We start from the raw sequence: 20,047 nt of genomic DNA, 5'->3' as shown, positions 1-20,047 counted from the left end.
ATTTAAAGATGAGCACGAATCCAGAATATGACTACACTCACATGTAACATATAATGCCATTGATTTAATTTTCTTTTTTATACAATGATATATTTACACTAAATGTCAGAGCCCGTCCCAAAATAATATTATCGATGGCTTGGAAATGACTAAAGCACCCTTGGACGCTTTGTGTGGTTTTGTGGTTTAAGTTAGGTTTTGGACCAATTAAGTTCTTTACTAATTGTTTGGACCCAATTAGGACTAAGTTTTCTTTTGTTTTGATTGGTGACCCAAACTGGACCACACACGCCCAATCCTGTTGACCCTCTCTCTCTCCTCTCTCTCGATTTTTCTGCAAATTCCGTAGAAGTTGTACGGACAACCCTTGAACCTTCCATTTCACGCATGGATCGAGCTCGTGGTTAGCATCATCATCTTCATCTCATCGTCACGAACTCATCTAGACCTTTGGTTTGACGTAAAAGCTTCGAAAACCTGAGAACCCATATTTGAGGTACTGTTCATGCACTCGTAAATGTGGAGTTTTTAGAAGGTTTTAAAGTCAAAGGAAGCTTTACAATGTCTTCACGAAGCTCAGAGAAGAAAAACAAAGTGTTTTGGACGTCGGGAAGCCCAATTTCGACAAGTTGCAGGTTTAGCTGGATTATCGAGGGATTTTCCGGCGAGTTCCCGTCGGTTTTAGGACTTTTGAAAGGTAAGATCTTGTTCTACTAGTCGAGAGCTTCAATTTGGTACAAATTTCATGGATTTTGGTTGAGAAATGAATAAGATATGACAATATGAAAATTTTCTAGTTTTCGGCAACGACGACGTCGACCGGCGATTCGTCGGAGAAGAAAGGAGAATATTCTGTCAACGTTGACGGAATATTCCTAACGACAGCTAACGGCGTCAGGTTAGTTTTAACGAAATATTCTAATTTTTAGCGGAATATTCTCTAACGTCGGTTAAGGATTCCGTCAGGGTTGGCCGCGCGTGGGAGCATGTCTAGCAGTGCCTTGGCCGGTGCGTGAGTGGTCGGAAAATTTTTCTAAAAATATGGGGATGTTCGTGAAGTTTTGTAGATCACGGTGGTATATTCAAATATCCCATTTAAGCAATGTTTGAGAAGTTATTAACTAGTTTTGTCTATGTGCTTTAAATAACGTTTATTCAGTTATTTCGCATATAGGTGAGACCTATCCAGAGGACGAGCGCAGTCAAGGACGACTCGGAGGCTACGACCCTTCGACATACCAATGAGTGGGCTTTTGGTTTTCAGTATATATTTATATACTTGATATATTTTCCAGAAAATGTGTTTAAATGAAAGTATGCTTTGAAAATGCCATGCCTATTGAATTATGCTTAAACCATGAGTTAGAATTGTATGCATAAATGTGATTTGGTGTTGTAGATGCTCAAGTAAGTTCCAGGTGAGTTTATGATTAGTGGTTGTGAATTTAATGGTTGTGATTAACTGAGAAATATTAAGCTCATAAACATGCACCCCAGTGTTTGTGATTTTGCCACGGGATGGCACATGCATGTTATTAATGTCACCTCCCGCACCATATACTCACATTGGATCCAATTTAGGTGTACAGTCTTGTCGTACAGACCACTACAGTGGTTCCGACTCGTAGGTGACTAGCGATTTATCGCACATATATCATAAGAGCGTAGCATTAAGCATAACTATATTACACCCAGTCTTGTCGTACAGACAACTATAGTGGTTTCGACTCGTGTGCAGGCGTGATGCCGTATAGGTCACTTGCGGTGACTCCGACTAGATTGATTGATGAGCTATGAATTCAGCCGTACAAACCACTGCAGAGGTTCCGGCTAATATGTCATTTCCATGAGCTTATTTTCACCTGAGTTGCTTATTCTATTCTATATTTGGCTTGGCATACTTATGAATATGGATATGTGAAGCATAATTTGAAATATATATATATATATATATATATATATATATTCTATTTCTGGGAAATTATACATGTTTTACAATGAGGGGTTAGAGCATTTGATAAATTAAATGGTTTTGAAAAGCTTTGTTTTTGCCCATTCACACTTTCTGTTTTGCGCCCCTCCAGGTTCTAGGTAGAAGTGTTTGTTGGTGGCATTGAGGAGTCAACGGTAGTTCTGATAGTTTATATCATTGTAAGACATCTTTGGGTGTCATTTAATTAGTACATGTTTTCTGGACTGAACTTAGGCTACTTATGTTCTGATTTGTGTATTCACACATATACTAGCACTTATCTTAGCTAGTACTCTTATGAAAGGGTTTTTATTTATTTGTATTTCCTTATAATATTATTGCTTCCGCACTGTGCACATGGCTACGTCACCTTCACGTGATGGTCAGTATGCCTCGATCTCGGTCAGGGTGTGTCACTAAAGGATGAGAAATAATTATTATTGAATTCACTATTCATATAATTAGTAATTAAAATTTCTCATTTACAAATAATAAAAAAATAAATTACTAAACTATAGTACAAGGGACTAAAAGATTATAAAAGGTTCATGAATTTCTCAGTTTGGGCAGCCTTTTTCTTGGGCCTTGTTCTTTGTATTTTTAAATAAACATATATGGGCCCAAGGCACATCAACCTTTTTCTACTCCCTAAGGTCATCTCCAACCGAATAGTCCATAGGTCCAGATGGTCGAAAATAGCCTTAAAACCGTCTCCAACCGAGGGCTAGGCCAGAGGGCTCGGGAATTTGGGAGGGCCCCACGGAATTTCAAAGGGCCAAAGGGCCAAAGGGCTGGCTATTTTTTTTTATAATTTTCACATTATTGTCGGTTATAACCGACAGCATTAAAGAAGGATTTTTTAATACGGTCGGTTATAATCAACAGTAATAGGTATTCATAGGCAAATTTTTTTTTATTATTTACTATTAGTGTCGGTTATAACTGACACTAATAGTTTGAATTTTTTTTTAATATAACGGCTAGCTGAGTCAGCTAGCCGTTGGGTTATTTTTTTTTATTTTTAATTTAAACATTTCTTTTCTTCTATAAATATGGTGAAGTTCTTTCAATTCTTCACTTCATTTGCAATATTTCCTTCTTCAATATTTTTCAATATTTCCTTCAATATATTTCTCAATATTTCCTTCAATATATTTTCCAATATTTCCTTCATCTATAATATTTGTTTCAATTTTTCAATAATTTCCTTCAATATTTTTTCAACAATTTCCTTCATTTTTTTCCTATAACTTATATTTCACAAAATTTGTTTCATATTTTTTTTTTAAATTCCATTTTTTTCCTATAACTTCTATTTCACAAAATTTGTTTCATATTTTTTTTAAATTCTATTTTTTTTTTCTATAACTTCCTAAGCCATTATACAACATTAATTTAAGGCTTATTATATTAACACCCCACAAATTGTTGAATAAACCCCACATACTTAATACACCCCATATTTGCTTTTTCACTTAAAAATTATCTTAATACACCCCACATACTTTCCCATAATACCCCCACACCCCACATTCTCAATATACATCTTATATTTTGTACATACACCCCACATTTTCTTTACACCCCACATTTCTCAAATCTTATAACACTCATTTTTAATTTTTAGGAATTGAATCTAACCATTTGAACGTTTAATTTGTCGAAATATTTCAAATCATCTGAGCATTTAGTTTACCGAATGATTTCAAAATGATGATTTGAAATCATCTTAGTATAGTTTGAAATCATCTTATTCAACTTCTAAAAAGCCTTAAAAATGACTCGTGGTGCTGAGTCTTTCCGAGTAAAAAAATAAAAAAATAAAAAAATAAATAAATAAAAAAAAGACTCTCTCGTTACTGCTAACAAATAATGCTTCTATATATATTTCACAAGTCTTTAGACTTAGTCTTGAACAAAATAAATAAAGACCCTTTCTCTGCTAATGATCCAGGTGTAGAAGTTAATTAATAAATCAAAACTGAATCGGTCTCAGATTTCTTTAAATATAGGCCATGTCTCTCCTCATTTTCCACTGATCATCTCCTAGTGACAAGAAAAGAATAAGAAAAAAGAAAGAAAAACTCACAATGAGAAATGTACGTCAATCAAACGGCTAAAGATTGAGAGTACGAGTTCATGTGGAGAATGGCTATCCTCAATTTGTAAAAGTAGTATATGACTCTAGCACTAATATGACTCATGTTACTGGGTATGCAAGATTAATATGAACCCTAAAAGATGAATATGAATATAGAAGTTTAAATAATGCAGCAAACGCAAGATTAAATAATTATTGATGTCATCGAAATCACTAAAACAATGAAAAATGTGAAGTCTTATCTCATGTAAAGCTTCAGAAAAATCAATTTTGTATTCCATTCGTCAAAAGCAATTTTTCTCAATCAACACGTTTGTAGTTTTATTAGTTAGAGTTTTATTCAACAATAGAAGATGAGAGGGTTTTGATAGTTGAGAAAATAAATAATACGCTAAAAGTGATTTGGAGTGTATTTATAATTTTTTTTTTTAAAACCTAATAAGGTCAAAATTGTCATTGCATAGTGGAGTAAATAAGTCAGTTAATATTAAATTTTAATATGGGGTGCATTCAACATTTTGTGGAGTGCTAATATAAAAAGCCTAAATTAAATTAAATAACATGAAACAAAATTAAACAATATGAAACAACATTAAATAACATTAACCAACATAAAAATTATACAACATGAAACTTAAACAACATTTTTAAAAACATTTAAAAACATAAAATGTAAATGCCTACTCCATGCTTCTTTGGGCCCAAAGATGTGCAACAAGATCTTATTGTAGGTACTTGTTTATGGCACGAGAACGTATCATTCTATAGCGCCTCATGTACTCATCTATAGAGATACTACCAGTTCTTAGATTGAAAGGCAAATTAGGCTCATCATATATTTTTGCACGAGCCCTTCTTGACCTATTTGGATCTTCTTGGTCGTCATCGGACTCTCCATCAATATACCCATCTTGCTCATCCTTCACTATCATATTGTGTAATATGATGCAAGACATCATGATAGAGTCCAAATTTTCTCGACTCCACCCTCTTGCTGGTTCGCTGATGATCTTCCACCGTGCTTGTAGAATACCAAAAGCTCTCTCAACATCCTTCCAATATGCCTCTTGGTGTAAGGTAAACAACTTTTCCGCATCATTCCTAGGGTTTGGAATTGCTTGAACAAGTGTTGCCCATTTTGGGTAGATGCCATCTGCCAAGTAATACCCCATATGGTATTGACGGTCGTTGATGTAGTAGTCAAGTTGAGGTGCTTTTCCTTTCGTCAAGTTATTGAAAAGGGATGAACACCCAAGAACTGCAATGTCATTTTGGGATCCAGGGACTCCAAAGAAAGCATGACAGATCCATGTGTCATATGAGGCAACCGCCTATAACACAACAATTGACTTTCTCAACCTTCCGCTAAAGCCTCATTGCCATTCGGTGGGACAGTTCTTCCAATCCCAATGCATGCAGTCTAATGACAATATCATGCCCGGAAACCCACGGTCTTCAGCTTTGCGAAGGAGCCGATTCAGATTTTCTTGATTTGGCTCGCGGAGGTACTCGTCTTTGTAAAGCTGAACAATTGTGTCACAAAATTCTTGAAGAATATCAAGGCATGTAGACTCAGACATACCATGAGTTTCATCAATCGAATCAGTTGGGGAGCCATAGGCCATCATTCGGAGTGCAACAGTAACCTTTTGATGAGGTGAGAAACTAGGGCGGCCTGCTCTGTTCCGCTTCTGTCGAAAGTACGGATTAACCTGCTGGACATCACAAGGTAAACGCTCGAAGACATGACTCCCCATCCAGAAGCGACGTCTGAAATCTTCTTCTATGTACACCGAGTTGGGGTCGAAGTAGTTATTCATCAGATTGGCATGCGTCATCGCTCTGTTTCGTGGTTTGTAAGAGCGACCAGCAATAGAGCCACCATATTAAGGTTGTTCCTCAGTTGGCTGACACACCATGGCCGCTAGGGGTGGGTTCGGTTTAAATCGGTTCGGTTTTTTGCCAAAATCGAAACCAAACCGAAATTTCGGCTCGGTTCGTTTCGGTTTAATTTTTTTTCGGTTCAATTTTTTTTCGGTTCGGTTTCGGTTTTTTGTTTTTTATTTTTTCAAAAAATGAAAAACATTGAAATTTTAAATTTTAACATATCCAACACAATCATAACATAAACATTCTAACTAGAATCAAAGACAATGAAAATAAACATTTAAAGTTGAACTAAAATCATCAATCAAGTCTTCCAAAGTCCAAACTAACAATCTCACAACACAAAAATCGTACAAATGACTTAGAAAAGTTAAATTGTATGATGTTGTTCAAAGATCAGGGTTGTTTGCTTGTAACTGCATGTTGACAACTTGATTAGTAAAAGTAATGCGTGGGTGGATTTATTTAGTGTGTGTTGGATTCTTTTCCATCACAAATTACCCAAGTAATCTACCCGAAATAAATGTTTATGGATTCTGTTACATGTTATATGAGAGTAGATTTGGAAAAGGAAGTTGGGGCAGAAGTAGACAGTGCTATGGAGATAGATGTAGGTACTTCAGGAGGAGGTTTGGTTTCGGAACCTTATATGGGGGAGAAATAATAGGTTAGGGTTTAGAGTTTTTATAGGCCTTTTTTTAATATTTTGAGCTTTAAAGTTTGGCAACACATTGGGTTTAGCACATTTTAACTTAAAAATTGGGTTTAGAAAATAATACCCAAAACAAATAATTAAATGAAAAAATTAATTTAATTAATTCGGTTCGGTTCGGTTTGGTTCGGTTTCTAGATCACTAAAACCGAACCGAACCAAAAGACTCAAGGTGAGCCATTTGACTCAAGGCGAGCCATTTAAGACCAACCTGAATGGGCCTATCTGGATGATACAAACCTGGCTTCAATGGTACTTTCCAGAGTTTCGGGCTGCTAATTTGGAGTTCCCGGAGGGTGTGGCCCCTGCCCGAATCCTGGCTGAAGCTGCCCCTATAGATCATTCCACCTTTGCCTGCTTTTACTTCTTCAGAGTTTGTAGGACTCGATCAAATTTAGAATGGGGTGCATCGGTCTTGAGGAGATATCCTTGGTTTTCTGACCAAGTCTTTCAAGATGCCCCTGGCGAAGATGCTACCCCTTTTTGCAGGGAGAAATTCATTAGCTGCATTCAACCGAGAGACATGGCCTGGGGAGTTCGGGGTAATAGATATGACCGAGGTTTGGAAGTGTACCATCCTAACTTTTGCAGCAGGCAGTTAGGATTTAGGCAGGCCATTCCTATCCCGTTCTTCGACTTTATCCATTGTGGCACTTCATTCCGGTTACCAACTCCACCTGAGGTGATATTCCGAGCTGCCCGACACAGTCTTGACGTAATGAGTCAAGCGGCCCGAAAGTCCATCGTTCTCAACTTTGAATGTACTTCGCTCTTCTCTTCTTGGTGGGAAGACAAATGGACCAAGAAATATGGAAGAGATTTGAAAGAGACTCATGATCGCCTTTTCAACCAACTTTCTCTTAAGTCATACCCCGGCTCGGGTGAGCTTGAAAATTGGAAGGAGATGATCCAAGAGAAGAATCGGTCACTTCTGATAGGTACTTCTCTTTTAACCCGATTCTGTTTCCCTTATGAAGTCCTTATATCCTTATTTTTGCTTGACCCTGCAGCCCCAGTGGATGTTGAATCAGAAGCCATTGAGTCCAAGGATGACTCAGCTGATGCTGCAGTTCTCCATGGAGCTGCCGCAGAGGCTGAAAGACGAGAAGCTGGGGAAGGTGTGGATGTTTCAGAATCCTTTGGGGATTCAGGAGCTGAAGAAACACCCGAGGTAATTATTAAAGCACCCAAGCGAAAGAAAGCGGCTGTGATTAAGACTTTAGATCCTGATCCTGCACTTTTACCCAAAACCAAACGACCAACTCTTACTAGAAAGAGTAAGAGAGCAAGAACTATTGCTCCTCCTAAGTTATCAGCCCCATCTGCTCCAGTCCCTGAGGCAGGCAGAAAGAAGCAACAATCTTCAAGTAAGTTTCTGTTTTTCTTTATCAAACTGCTACCTTTCTCCTTTATCTAATTGTTTCTTGTTTTTCTCGAAAAACAGGACCTCAAGCATCTAAAAGACCAATTATTGCTTCTAAAGAGGAACCATTAAGAGCTGCTATGCTAAAAAAGGCTGAAGAACTGCAAAATACTGCCCTCAAAGAACTCGAGGTATGATTTATATATATATTTTTTTGTACACCCCTTCTTGCTTTCACAGAACTCTAAATCTGATTATTTTGAATCAGGCCGCAAGAAAGGAAAAGCTTTTTCCGCCCTAGGCCTCTCCATAACTTGCCCGAGAGACAAGTCTCTCTCCTTCCTAGGTTAACCCTTCAGAGGTGCTTTTTCTTCCTTTCTAACTCTTGGATAACTCTCCAATTTCTAGACCTAATGCCTTAATCTTTCCTTTTCTTCTTATTTGCATTTAGGCTGGGGCATCTGCCTCCTTGCCTAGTCATGGCCCTCCTCTGAAGTCTGTGATTTCTTCTATTGCTCTGGATGCAACTCCTTCCTCTCAATTTGATCCATCTACAGGAGTTATGTTGCACTTCGTGGATAAGGACAGTAACTTGGTAAGCCACTATTTCCACATTGAAATCATGTACATTACTTCCAAATTAACTCTCACTCACGTTTTCTGCATCCTTCTCCGGTATATGAGCCACCCTCTCCATCAGTGGTATCAGATAATGAACCCATAGTTCCTGAGATTCCTGTAACCTCAGAGGTAGCAATCTCGCGGGCATTTGCTTGCCCGACAGTTGATATTGATGAACCTCTTTCTCCTCCTCAAGACCAAACTCAGGTATGAGAGTATTTTCTTCTTGGTTCCCTCTTACGATCTATTTACTAACAATCACTGCTGTCTTTGGATATCTCTAGGGCACTGGTACAGGTTCAGGTGCAGCTCTTTCCTCTCCTGCTGGTGGTGAAGAATCTTCCCCCCAACAAGGGGTTAGTACTCTTCCTGGTGAAACCCCAGGGCTGAGTCAGGTACATTTCTTCTCTCCAAAGCCTCTTTTTGCCTCAAACTGTATTTAGATTGTCTTGACCTGGTCTTTTGGCTTTTTGCAGCAAGTTCCAAAAGAAACTTCCCCCCCTCATTTGGTCCGTAAATCAAAGCGCTCTCGTCCTCATTTATCTTCTGGAGGTACTGAGATTCCCCCTTCTGGAATTAAGCAGATCGGGCAGACAGAAATTGCCCCCCAGTGGGCATTGCTCCATTAGAGGGAGCTGCAGTGCAGGATCCTCCTCCTTTCCCATCCTCAAACCCTGCTAAGTTGCCCAAACTTTTTGAAGCACTCGGGCGACTTGAGACAAGGTTGAAATCTTCAAGACATTCTTCAGCAACCTCCGTTTCTTCAGAGCAACAACGAGTCTTCCAAGAATGGGCAAGGAAGGATTTCACCGCTTCATTCAGCCTCAAGGCTCTTTGTGACCAAGAAAAGGTCATAATTGAGTCTTTCAAAACTGGTCAGCTATCAAAACCCCATCATGATTCCTTTCTCTCTTTCTTTGAGAATTTGAGGGCTCTTAGGGAGCAATACCAGAGAGCGGACAGACAAGCTAATCGGGCAAGGTGCTTTATGGAGAAAGAGTCAAGCACATCCGCTCGAGTTGATCGGTTGATGGAAGAAAGCTTGCAGACAAAAGAAAGGGTCAGAGTTGTTACTTCTGAGATTCAAAAGCTGGAGGAACAACTAGTTGCTCTTAAAGCAGAACAAGCAACTCTTCTGGATACCCTTGAGAACCAAATCGAGGGAGTAGAGAAATCAAACTTGGAGTTAGAGCATGCCAGGTCTCAACTTGTAAATAGCCATACTGTTTTGGCCGAACCCAGTAGGATATTTGCCATTATGCAAACATATCATTCTCGAATAATCACCCTATGTGAAGATGTAAATTTTTTAGAATAGGATGATTTGTAACTCTTTTCTTATTGGAATGAACATGTGTTTTGCTTCCTGCTCTGCTTTTGGTACTGTTTGAATTGACTTCGGGCAACTCTTTGCCCCCTTGTTTACTTTCTTCTTTCTTCTACTTCCCTCGTAATTTTTTCTTTCCCCTTCTCAGCCCATGCCATATTGATCATATTTATAGGGGCTTCTGAGAAGGGAATTGCAGGATTGTCCACCATCACCTCTCCTGGATGGCTGGTGGAGGCTTTCTCTAATCTTTGCAACATTTGCAACAATGTGGTTTGCAAATCTTCTGGCATTTTTGTCATATATCTTCTGATCAAAAAGGGGATCCCACTGGGCGTGCCAAAACTATGTTCGCGTCAAGAATTTCCATCGGGGATGTTTCCTGGCCGACGAGCACACAGCTCCCCGGGAGGTTGGCGCCGGTTGAGGGCTGCTGTCGGGCTTCTGCTTCACTGTCGGGCTTTGTCGGGCAAGTCTCGTCGGGCAAGACTCTTCAGGCAAGGCTCGTCGTGCAAGGCTGAAAGAGAATGACAGAGTTAACTTTGAGAGGTGCCTTTGTGGGGCCTTAGGTGTAGGCCTTGAGGCTCACAATCAAGATTAACTTTTAGGTGCTAAGGCGTGCCACTGCCATCTTCAGCATGGCAGATGTAAAATGGATGTCGAGTTTTAGTTGTATATATGTATATACCCGCGAAATTGTGTTAGTTATAACAGGTGCCTTTGTGGGGCCTTAGGTGTAGGCCTTGAGGCTTCCTATCAGTAACTAAACCAGTGCTCGAACATATCATATTTGTTCTCGTGATTGTAGGAATCTTATAACTATTATACTTCTGATTACCCGAGTCTGATAGGTAGAATGAACCCAAATAGGTGCCTTTATGGGGCCTTAGATGTAGGCCTTGAGGCTTCCCATTAGAATTCGTTCTTATACTCAAACGTTCTAGATCGCAGAACAGAATGAATCCAAATAAGTGCCTTCGTAGGGCCTTAGGTGTAGGCCTTGAGGCTTCCTATCAGAATCCATTCCATGCTTAAGCGTTCTATGATAATCATAATATAATAGAAATAAAACTAAGAGGTAGGTCGATTACTTACGCCCCAAGTAACTTCAGACTTCTCGTTTATCAAGGACTGTCGTGGATGGGTTAAGTCCACATAAGGTTCTTTTTTATGCCTTGAGGCCAAGGACTTTTAACTGATCAGATTTGCATGCCCGAGGGCTTAGGACTTGGATCTGGTTTGAACACTGAAGATGTATTCAAATCGGATCCAAATACTGAGAAAGCCTTTTAATAGTCATCTTGCTAGAAATAACTTGAATACAACTGGAAGTATACAACATATTGCTAGGCTAATGAATGAAAAGACAAAAACAAAGAAGGTCGGGCAAGGTTTAACCTTGTCGGGTAAGGCTGATCGTCTTGCAAGTTCCTATCTTTGTAGTTTATCAAGGGTCTGAAAGCTTTAGAGAGAGAGGGGGAGATAGAGAGAGATTACAAAAGATGAATCGATACTACAGCAAGGTTGAACAGGATAGCAGAGCTATTACAAAGGTTTGAGTGAAGGTTTATCCCGCGAGGGATGAAGGCTTGTCCCGAAAGGGATGAAGGCTTGGGCTGACTACAGCTTCGTTTTGAAGGCAAATCTGGCTTTGAGCAGAGTTTGTGCTTGCATTTGTTTGTTTGATTGAGTGTCCTTATTCCTGGTTTCTCTTTCTTCTTATATAGACAACTCGGCTGTAGCAGCAACCTTGCCCGAATGCGGTTTGAAGGGTGATGACTTATCAGCTATTTTACATGTACTGCCACCATAAAGTACTTTATGGGTTGTGTAGCTGATCAGTCTATACCACTTGGCCTTTGGGTAGGTGAGCAAGTGGTCTTCATGAGCTGCACCAAGTCAGAAAAGGCCTTTTCTGCTTTTCTGGGTTTCGGCTGGGCCTTGGCCAACTCTTTCTTTCAGGCCTTCTTTTGGGCCAGCTCCTTTCTTGAGCCCAAAGTTCAAGTTTTGATCCAAACAGTTACACTTTCATTTGCTGCTATTATTTGCTCATACCCATCAGCTACGAATCTTCTCTAAATGTACAATTTTGAGTTGAAGTATGATGTTAAGCGGTTGACATTGTTACTGATAATCCGCACTCGCCTGATTACAAGAGAACATGGTTTGCATCTTTAATCTAGTAAAAAGTTTGTTTTCGTCCATAGATCTTGTCTATGCTTGCCATCGAAATAATTTATTTTATTTTATCGACAACGACCTTATACGTTGAGTTTCCAACTTTCCTCTCTCCGTAATCCGTTTTTTCTTCTCTTGATAAGTTAGTTTTACCTAATATTTTTGGTTAGAAACCTTGTCAGAAATGTCGAGAAGGATCATCGTACAAGCCAAAGGAAAGACAAAAGGCCGAAGCTGTCCCAGAAAGAAGGCAAACATATAGCTATCGATTCATTTTTCGTTGGGAGCAACCAGAACTTCTAAGATTATACTTTATTTGTTATTGTCTGTATATCTCTACATGTCCCTGTGTTTCATTTATTTGGTAAATATCAGCCTATTATGTAGATTAATTAAGAAGAGGGGAAAGGGTTCGAAACTATTACGATAATTTAGGAGATGAGAAAGTTTTGAACCCGGTATCCACCAGACTATTTATGTGAATGCAATCACAGAATGTGCAATCTGTAAAAATTTGGGTTCTAAATGGATCCGTCAAGAAAAGTTCCTTATGTTCCTTATTTGTAAATCCACAAGCTTCCTACAGAACTTTGCACGTTACTTCCGTTCTCATCGTGAGCTTAGCCAACCATCACACTCCCTTAGTGTAGTCCATTGCGAATCTAAACCACATTATTACTAATCCAGGTGAGGTTTAGCCTCCTCTCCTTAATGTAAATAACATTATTTGTTAAAAAAAAAATACACAAAAAAAAGCCTCTAAGGGTTTTCCGTTCAAATCTCATGAATAGAAGTTTGTATCAATTCTTACTCCGATAATGATGTAAGTTTAGGATTTCATTTAAGTTTCCCTCCATAAATCACGTACTCACCTTCTAAAGATGTGTATTTACATTTTTCGACGGAGATAAATATTTGTATATCTTGTATTAAAGAGCTTTTCAGCAAACAAGAAATGTAAAATGTCAATTTTAAGGCGTTTTGCACCCCCCCCCCCTTCCCTAAACTCTAGAGCCACATGAAAGAAACTTCATTAAACTCTCTCTTTGAAATAAGATTATAAAGACTTTTGCTGCATGTGGTCTAATGTTTCAGTAAATAAGGTGGAATATTCCCTCTCCTTCCCTTGATATGAATAACTATAAAAAAAAAAAGATTATAAGCACCTGCTCAAGATAGGACACATGATGGTGGTGGTGTAGCCACGTGTAGCTTATCTAAAACCAAACTCCATCACGGTAGCCAGTGTCTCCAAGCTTTGAGATATGAAACTGAAAGAATCCAATTCTTCATACTTCTGAATCACTTCACAAACATTTCTGTAAAAGAAAACCCCAAAACCCTAATCCCAAAAATTAAATCAGAAAAATATGGAACTATCATCCGTATCAATGATTTCAACTTCCAACCTCTCCATGCCAAATCCAACTGTTCATTTTCGCCGCACCATAAGCGTTTTAATCCGAACCAGAACCCGAATTGTTTCTTCATTACTCACCCCCACTACCCTTACCAAGAAAAGTAGAGAGGCCGGCACCGGACCCACAATGCCAACCATGGCTGAGATACTGGACTCATCAAAATCCCAGAAGCTGGACCTGCAGCTCCAAACTGTGGGACCCTTTTTCAGAATCACGGCCAGAAGCTTGGGGACGAAGAAAGAGCTCGGAAAGGCCGAGGGGCTCATAAGGGTCTGGCTGAAAGGGAGGATCCTTCACTTGGAGTCCATCAGACTCAAGAGAGAGACTCTGGGGATGGAGAAGTCGATATTTGGGATCGGTTTGTTTCTTGGAGCTGTTGCCGTTCGGTATGGATACGATTGCGGTTGCGGAACGGCTGAGCTGCTGGCTATCAATGACTCCGATATTTACCACCACAAGGTTCGTCCTTTTATTTTCTGTTTACAGTTGACGTAGTGAAGAAGCTCTATTTCTTATTGACGGTTTGTAAAAGGTTCTGTTTGTGCATATTTCCCTTTCCGTTTTATACTCTCATAACACATATAGCAAAATGGTGAAGCATCTAATTTTTTTGTTCAGCTTGTGCGGTTCTATTCAAGAATCGGATTCAAGGCTGTACATGAAGTGACTGGTTCGACATTTGGAGACTTCGCCCATATGCTGGCCTGGGGAGGAATCGGGACACGAATGGATGCCAGTGTTGAAGCGCTACTGATCAAATGGTGCACCAGGTTCAAATCTCCAAAGTGACCATTGGACCGCACAACCTGTTGTTACTAATACATTTGCACAACCTGTTGTTACTGATCAAATAGAAATGTTCTCCATACACATCGATTTTATTGAACATCCCTCTGCGTTCAAGTCTGCTCTCAAGCGGAAGATTTTCATGCTTTTGCTGAACATCCCTCTGCGTTCAAGTCTGCTCTCAAGCGACGGAGAACTTCTATGGCGCAGGTTAAACTGGATAGAGCGAAAAACAAAAAGTGGATGCTGCTCCATAAACTACTGAGTAGACGGGAACAAGAAGTTCCAAGCCATTAGATAAAATCAGTGGGAGATGCAATACTAGTTTGGAGTTGATTTGTAAGTGTGTCAAGATTTATTTTTTGGGAATTCCCAGCCAGTGTGCAACTAGATCATATAAGTAAAATCCTTCGGTTGTCGCTGAAATGATTTCGAATTTCAGATGCAGATTGCTTTGAAACACTAGCACTAGATCTGTTGAACCGGCAGCTTTCTAAACTGATAGAATCATACAGATCTAGAAAAACTTATATCAGTAGAAACATCTATCTAATAATTGCATCAGTTGCATATGAATATTGCGAAATTGTTTAAGGGGCAAGAGAAAGTGCCAGTCCAATTTTAGGAATCCTGTCAAGTGCCTTGGTGTTGAACTCGCCGGAGATAGACAAGCGCGACTTGGGTCTAATACTGTACTGCAGGAGAGTCTTAACATCTCCGCTACCATCGAGTCTAGCTTTCACCACTGTTTGATGATCAACCATGCACGATCCTCCAACTGTCAAGGTGCTTCTCTTTGTTGAGAGGTTCTGAGTGAACTCCACCACTGCTGCATTCTTCTTTTCTTGATCAAGATAATGAACGTACGATGCTGTTACCAAGCCACCCTTGTTTCCCCTAAACATATCACAAAGATAGCATATTAGAAACTCAAATCTGCATTTTGGCCTCTACAAAATTTGTTGATAAATTTATTTTTAATCAGACGCTTTATCCGCCTTCATAGTTATAGGGTTTGTAGATTGAAATGAAAAGACTTACAGAATTATTGAAGCATCAGAATTGAGACTCTTCATGCTAATGCCTGCATTACATTTGGAGAAAGTGCTGGAAGCGGTCTTGTATTCTGCCTCCATACCGATGACAAAGCTTGCACTACCGACGGTTGCTGAAAGGTTGATTGCAGGGGACTGGCACAGAGAAACAGACACAGCTGCGGCACCATATTCTTGGCGTGTTTGAAACCGGAGCTGTGAAACCAAGACGAGTGAGTTGATTTATAGTTTGAATTAGATGTGATCAGCATGCAGCATCGAAAGGGTGAGCAATTTCGGCAACAGAAATTTCTTTTATTTTGTTGTTATTTTTTCTATGGCAGATTTCGTAACAAGAACACCAGTTCAAGGAGTATTTCCAAACAAAAAGATCGTCAGACAATGAGACCAGTACCTTGCTAGACTTGTACTCCGGCAAGCTGAATGAAGCTGAAGTCTTTGTGCATGACGGAAACTTCGTACCTAATGTTCCAGTAACCTGTCATAACAAGGGGGACATAAAGAAACGCTTGATCCGAACCAAAAACAGCAGAGCTCAAACTTAATAGGGAACAGTAAAACTACATAAAAGAACCAAACCCACTTTTGAATCCGTATCAATTCGGCAGTTGAAGGTGGCATTCTTGTATGTGTACGATCCTGCAACAGCTGCACTTGATCGTCCTCCAATCTTCGCGGAGGTTGAACATGTAAGGTTCTGAATACAAACCCGAAAATACTCTCAACTTTCTGTCCAAGGTTTTAGAGGGGGTGCCAATATAAGAAGAACATACCACTCCGCCATCAATGTGGGATGAGAAACTGAACCTCTGGCCCTTGGAATATCCCGCTGTAAGCAAGTCTGCCGGAACCCAAGAGAGGTAAGTTGTAGGAGAATCCTCGAACAGGCTTTTTGCGATGGAAGAAACGAAAAACACAGAAATCTGGACAAGAATTAGAGAGAAAACCTTTAGCTTTGTGACCGAAGTCGGAGAAAAGTGGAGGGCCCTTGCTGCTGGTTGTGCTTTTGCTCTTGCTCTTGCTTTTATGCTTAGGCTTGGAGGAGGACTTGCTCATTTTTCTTGACGGAGACACCAATGGACCTTACAGAAAGACGACCATATCAAAATATAAAGCTTTTTTCTTTTGATCGACTAGGGAGTGGAGACACTTGTATCATTGTTTATTTTATAGCTTGACTCATCTCCTCGTCGGCGCATCCTACCCGCAACGGGTGGTTAGCCAATACCAAACTGTTTGAGATAGGGCGGTGCTTTTCAGAGTCTTGTTGGAATATATTAGTATTTTAGGTATTATATTGTTTGGGTTTTCTTATAAGTTTAGTTTGGACCTAGCTTGTTAGCATTAGGGTTAGGGTTAGTTTATTATAAATAGAGTGCTTTGTTATTCATTAGAGAAGTAGTTATTCACAATGTAGTCTCTTACGGTTTTGTAGCCGTTTCGGCATTCTCGTATGTTTAATAATATTCCTATTATTATTGTAATCTTGTTCGTTGCGCACTATGATATTCAACTTGATATCAGAGCAGATTTGATCTTTAGGGATTTAATCTGTTCTTGATAAGTATCCATGTTGTTTGTTTGATATTAGTTTTCAATGTTAGTTTTGAAAACGATTTTCTTTTTTATTTTTGAATATGTTTGCTTTGAACCCCACCAGAATCTCATTGCCATAGCACGCTCACCCTGCCCTGCAATCAAATTTGAGGATTGTTGCACTTGTTTGGAGAAAAGAAGAAGAAAAGAAAAAGAAAAAAAAAGGAAAAAGGAAAAAAAATTTGTTTGGAGGTTTTGACGCCCACATGGGCAAGGAAAAGAAAATGGCTAATGGCTTGTTTGCTCATTTTTTGTGTTGGAAGCCCACACGGGTGTGTTTTGCTGTGGAGTTTACTCGTTCGTCATTCGAGTGATAGTTGTGTTTGTTCGTTCGTTGCTACAATTGAGATATGGAAATCTTATCCGTTTAGTGATGGGTTCTTTCCATACTCTCAACATTAGCTAGTCAAGAATCAAGTCAAGTTTGCCAGTTTGCCAGTCAAGTCAAGTCAAGTCAAGTTTGCATGCCTGCCAGTCTGCCTAACGGAGCCAGTCCGCATTTGCTTGTTTGCAAACCCATGTCGTATACCGACATGAGTTTGACGGGGGTGTTGGAATATATTAGTATTTTAGGTATTATATTGTTTGGGTTTTCTTATAAGTTTAGTTTGGGCCTAGCCTGTTAGCATTAGGGTTAGGGTTAGTTTATTATAAATAGAGTGCCTTGTTATTCATTAGAGAAGAAGTTATTCACAATGTAGTCTCTTAGGGTTTTGTAGCTGTTCCGGCATTCTCGTTTGTTTAATAATATTCTTATTATTATTGTAATCTTGTTCGTTGCGCACTATGATATTCAACTCATCTCAATTTCCGATCGTCGAATCGAATGAATTGAAGAAGATTAATGGATAAAAATAACAAATATGTATGGGAGTAAAAAAATGTGTGTAAATAACACTACTATTTTAGATATAACATGTCTCACAATCAACTTTTTTTGTTTTGGTTGAAAAACCGGGCTAAATGCTAATAGCCCAAACAAAATTATACAACAATAAATTTAGACTAGGACATCTCACGTTGATCCTCACAAACAAAACTAACTGAACCTAAAAAGGAATTATCAAAATAAAAAGTTGCTAAATCTAAATTAAGACTATAGGTCGTTAAACTATCGACTTCAAAATCTTTGTGAGTGGTCGAAGTTTAATACTCACAAGATTGGTAAACCCTATAGAATTGAATATTTGCCCCATTTGTAAGCTTCTCCGTATTTGTTTAAGTTTAATGTTGATGGTTGCAAGAGCAGAAATAATAATTTCTTGTAAGTGTTGTTTGGTAACTGAATTTTAGGGTTTTGTGCCAAATTTGGGCACATGCAAGATTCTCACTACTGAGCTATAAGAACTTTATTTGGATTTACAATTGGCATGGAGATTATGGATTAATAAATTACTGGTGGAATCAGACTCTGCACTCATAATTCATTTGATGTTGCAAGTTGCTGGCAATCATCATCTTTTGGGTCCTCTTATTTTGGTTTGTTAAAAGGTTGCTTTCAAGATCTTGGCAATGCAAACTTTTTTATTTTTTTATTATTACAACAACATTCTTATTAGAGATTAGAGACATTAGAACGACTTGAGACGATGTTAGAATAGAATCTTTATCTCCAAAATCTTCTCCATAATTATCAAAGGGAATTGTTATTAGCACTTGTCATGCCCCAGACCCAGGGTCGATAGGATCCCACGCCCGGCGCGTGTGTAAAAGTAAAAGTAAAACTAAAAACATAAAACAATAACTTCTCTTATACAAGTAACTATTACAAAATCCTTACAAAGTGTACAAAAATAAGAAAACTCTTAAATCCCTTGTCTAACACAAACTTAGCTTGTCTAACACTTGTCTTGTCAAATAACTCATCTGTAAAATAAAAAGGTGAGGGATGAGTAACAACTACCGTCGCTCAGTGAGTAGAATATGTAATATGCCAATTAAGCAATGACATTTTAGTCAATATAGAAAATACAATAGTAATATCAAATCATTAATCACGTAGTGCCATATCACAATAATAATATCACATGCCCAAAAATATAATCTAATGCTCAACAATATAAAATATATTCTCAACAATATAATGTATATTCTCAACAATAATTAAACTATTGCTCAACACTATAATCTATTGCTCATCAAATTCTCCAACAATAATATGCTTGCACACAAGTTTATTTAGTAGAAATTTTGATATGAACAGAACTGAGTGTAATATATACGCTCGCCTTGGATCCAAGTAGGTGTCAGTCCTGTCGTACAGGTTGTAATAGGGAACTCCGACTCGTATGTGACAGCGCATTAGCGCCAGTCTTCACGTGATTGTAGTACACGCTTAAAATGTCCACCTGGACACCCGAATCGCGATGTGATGGGCGACACCTTGAAGGTGACGAAGCCATAAAGTATAGTGATGTAGAAAATGTGAATAAATTAAAACCTAAAAGTGACTAATTTAGAGTGCGCATGTGAGCGGGAATTGAACCCATATCACATAAGTGATGTCAGAGCATAGATAAATTGGAGTAAAAGAAGAGTAATGACATTTATGCCGAAAGAAGAAGTCTCCTACATAACAACTTTTGCCAACCATCCTTGTCGTCACAAAGCCTCTGCCACTAAAATCCTAGAAAGGCGAAAAACAAGGGTGAGTGGGGCTAACCAAAGCTTTATAAAAGCCTTTTTGAAGACATAATAACCCATCACCGTAAAACAAGCATAGTTTCCAAAATATACATATTGCGTATAGTAAGAAAATACTTACTGTAACCTGCAAAATCTCAAGAATTTAATACAGCAAAATATTTCGTAAGTATGCACATGACTTCCGTAACCACATGACTTTCGTGACCACATAATCTTGCATAAGCAAACATATCATATTAAATGCTCATCAACACATGTTGACACAAGAGTCCATGCAGAGGTATTCTGACATGAACATGACTTGGTGTAACAATAATATAAACTCTAGTACTACAATCACGTGAAGACTGACGCCATGCGTAGCACATACGAATCCTAATTG

The 20,047-nt window shown here is 38.8% G+C and overlaps 3 protein-coding genes across 3 annotated transcripts; 1 reads left to right on the top strand and 2 right to left on the bottom strand.

The window, feature by feature from the left end:
• Positions 1-5,446: 5,446 nt before the first annotated feature.
• On the bottom strand, positions 5,447-5,911 carry LOC139196118 (uncharacterized). Its single transcript, XM_070821779.1, has one exon. The coding sequence runs from the start codon at positions 5,909-5,911 to the stop codon at positions 5,447-5,449; it is 465 nt and encodes a 154-aa protein (XP_070677880.1).
• A 7,417-nt stretch (positions 5,912-13,328) lies between these two features.
• Positions 13,329-14,794, top strand: LOC114824827 (uncharacterized). Its single transcript, XM_029102131.2, has 2 exons — positions 13,329-14,041; positions 14,201-14,794. The coding sequence occupies exons 1-2, from the start codon at positions 13,532-13,534 to the stop codon at positions 14,369-14,371; spliced, it is 681 nt and encodes a 226-aa protein (XP_028957964.2). The 5' UTR covers positions 13,329-13,531; the 3' UTR covers positions 14,372-14,794.
• LOC108170367 (mitochondrial outer membrane protein porin 2-like) lies at positions 14,766-16,901 on the bottom strand. The gene is made up of 6 exons (XM_070822348.1): positions 16,371-16,901; positions 16,197-16,264; positions 16,007-16,120; positions 15,818-15,901; positions 15,410-15,618; positions 14,766-15,265 (listed from the first exon to the last, which is right to left on the bottom strand). The coding sequence occupies exons 1-6, from the start codon at positions 16,477-16,479 to the stop codon at positions 14,959-14,961; spliced, it is 891 nt and encodes a 296-aa protein (XP_070678449.1). The 5' UTR covers positions 16,480-16,901; the 3' UTR covers positions 14,766-14,958.
• Between the last annotated feature and the right edge of the window lie 3,146 nt (positions 16,902-20,047).

Source organism: Malus domestica, chromosome 05 (genome assembly GCF_042453785.1).
Source record: "Malus domestica chromosome 05, GDT2T_hap1".
Lineage (NCBI taxonomy): Eukaryota > Viridiplantae > Streptophyta > Magnoliopsida > Rosales > Rosaceae > Malus > Malus domestica.
Note: the sequence above shows the minus strand (reverse complement) of the source record. Positions and strands in the feature narration are given on the sequence as shown.

Excerpts from the sequence above, each read along its gene's own strand:
- LOC139196118 (XM_070821779.1), bottom strand. The coding sequence starts at position 5,911 with ATGACGCATGCCAATCTGATGAATAACTACTTCGACCCCAACTCGGTG.
- LOC114824827 (XM_029102131.2), top strand. The coding sequence starts at position 13,532 with ATGGAACTATCATCCGTATCAATGATTTCAACTTCCAACCTCTCCATG. Across the intron at positions 14,042-14,200 it reads CCGATATTTACCACCACAAG|CTTGTGCGGTTCTATTCAAG; the intron begins GTTCGTCCTTTT and ends TTTTTTGTTCAG.
- LOC108170367 (XM_070822348.1), bottom strand. The coding sequence starts at position 16,479 with ATGAGCAAGTCCTCCTCCAAGCCTAAGCATAAAAGCAAGAGCAAGAGC. Across the intron at positions 15,902-16,006 it reads GAATTGATACGGATTCAAAA|GTTACTGGAACATTAGGTAC; the intron begins GTGGGTTTGGTT and ends TTGTTATGACAG. Across the intron at positions 15,619-15,817 it reads CGGAGTACAAGTCTAGCAAG|CTCCGGTTTCAAACACGCCA; the intron begins GTACTGGTCTCA and ends TTGGTTTCACAG.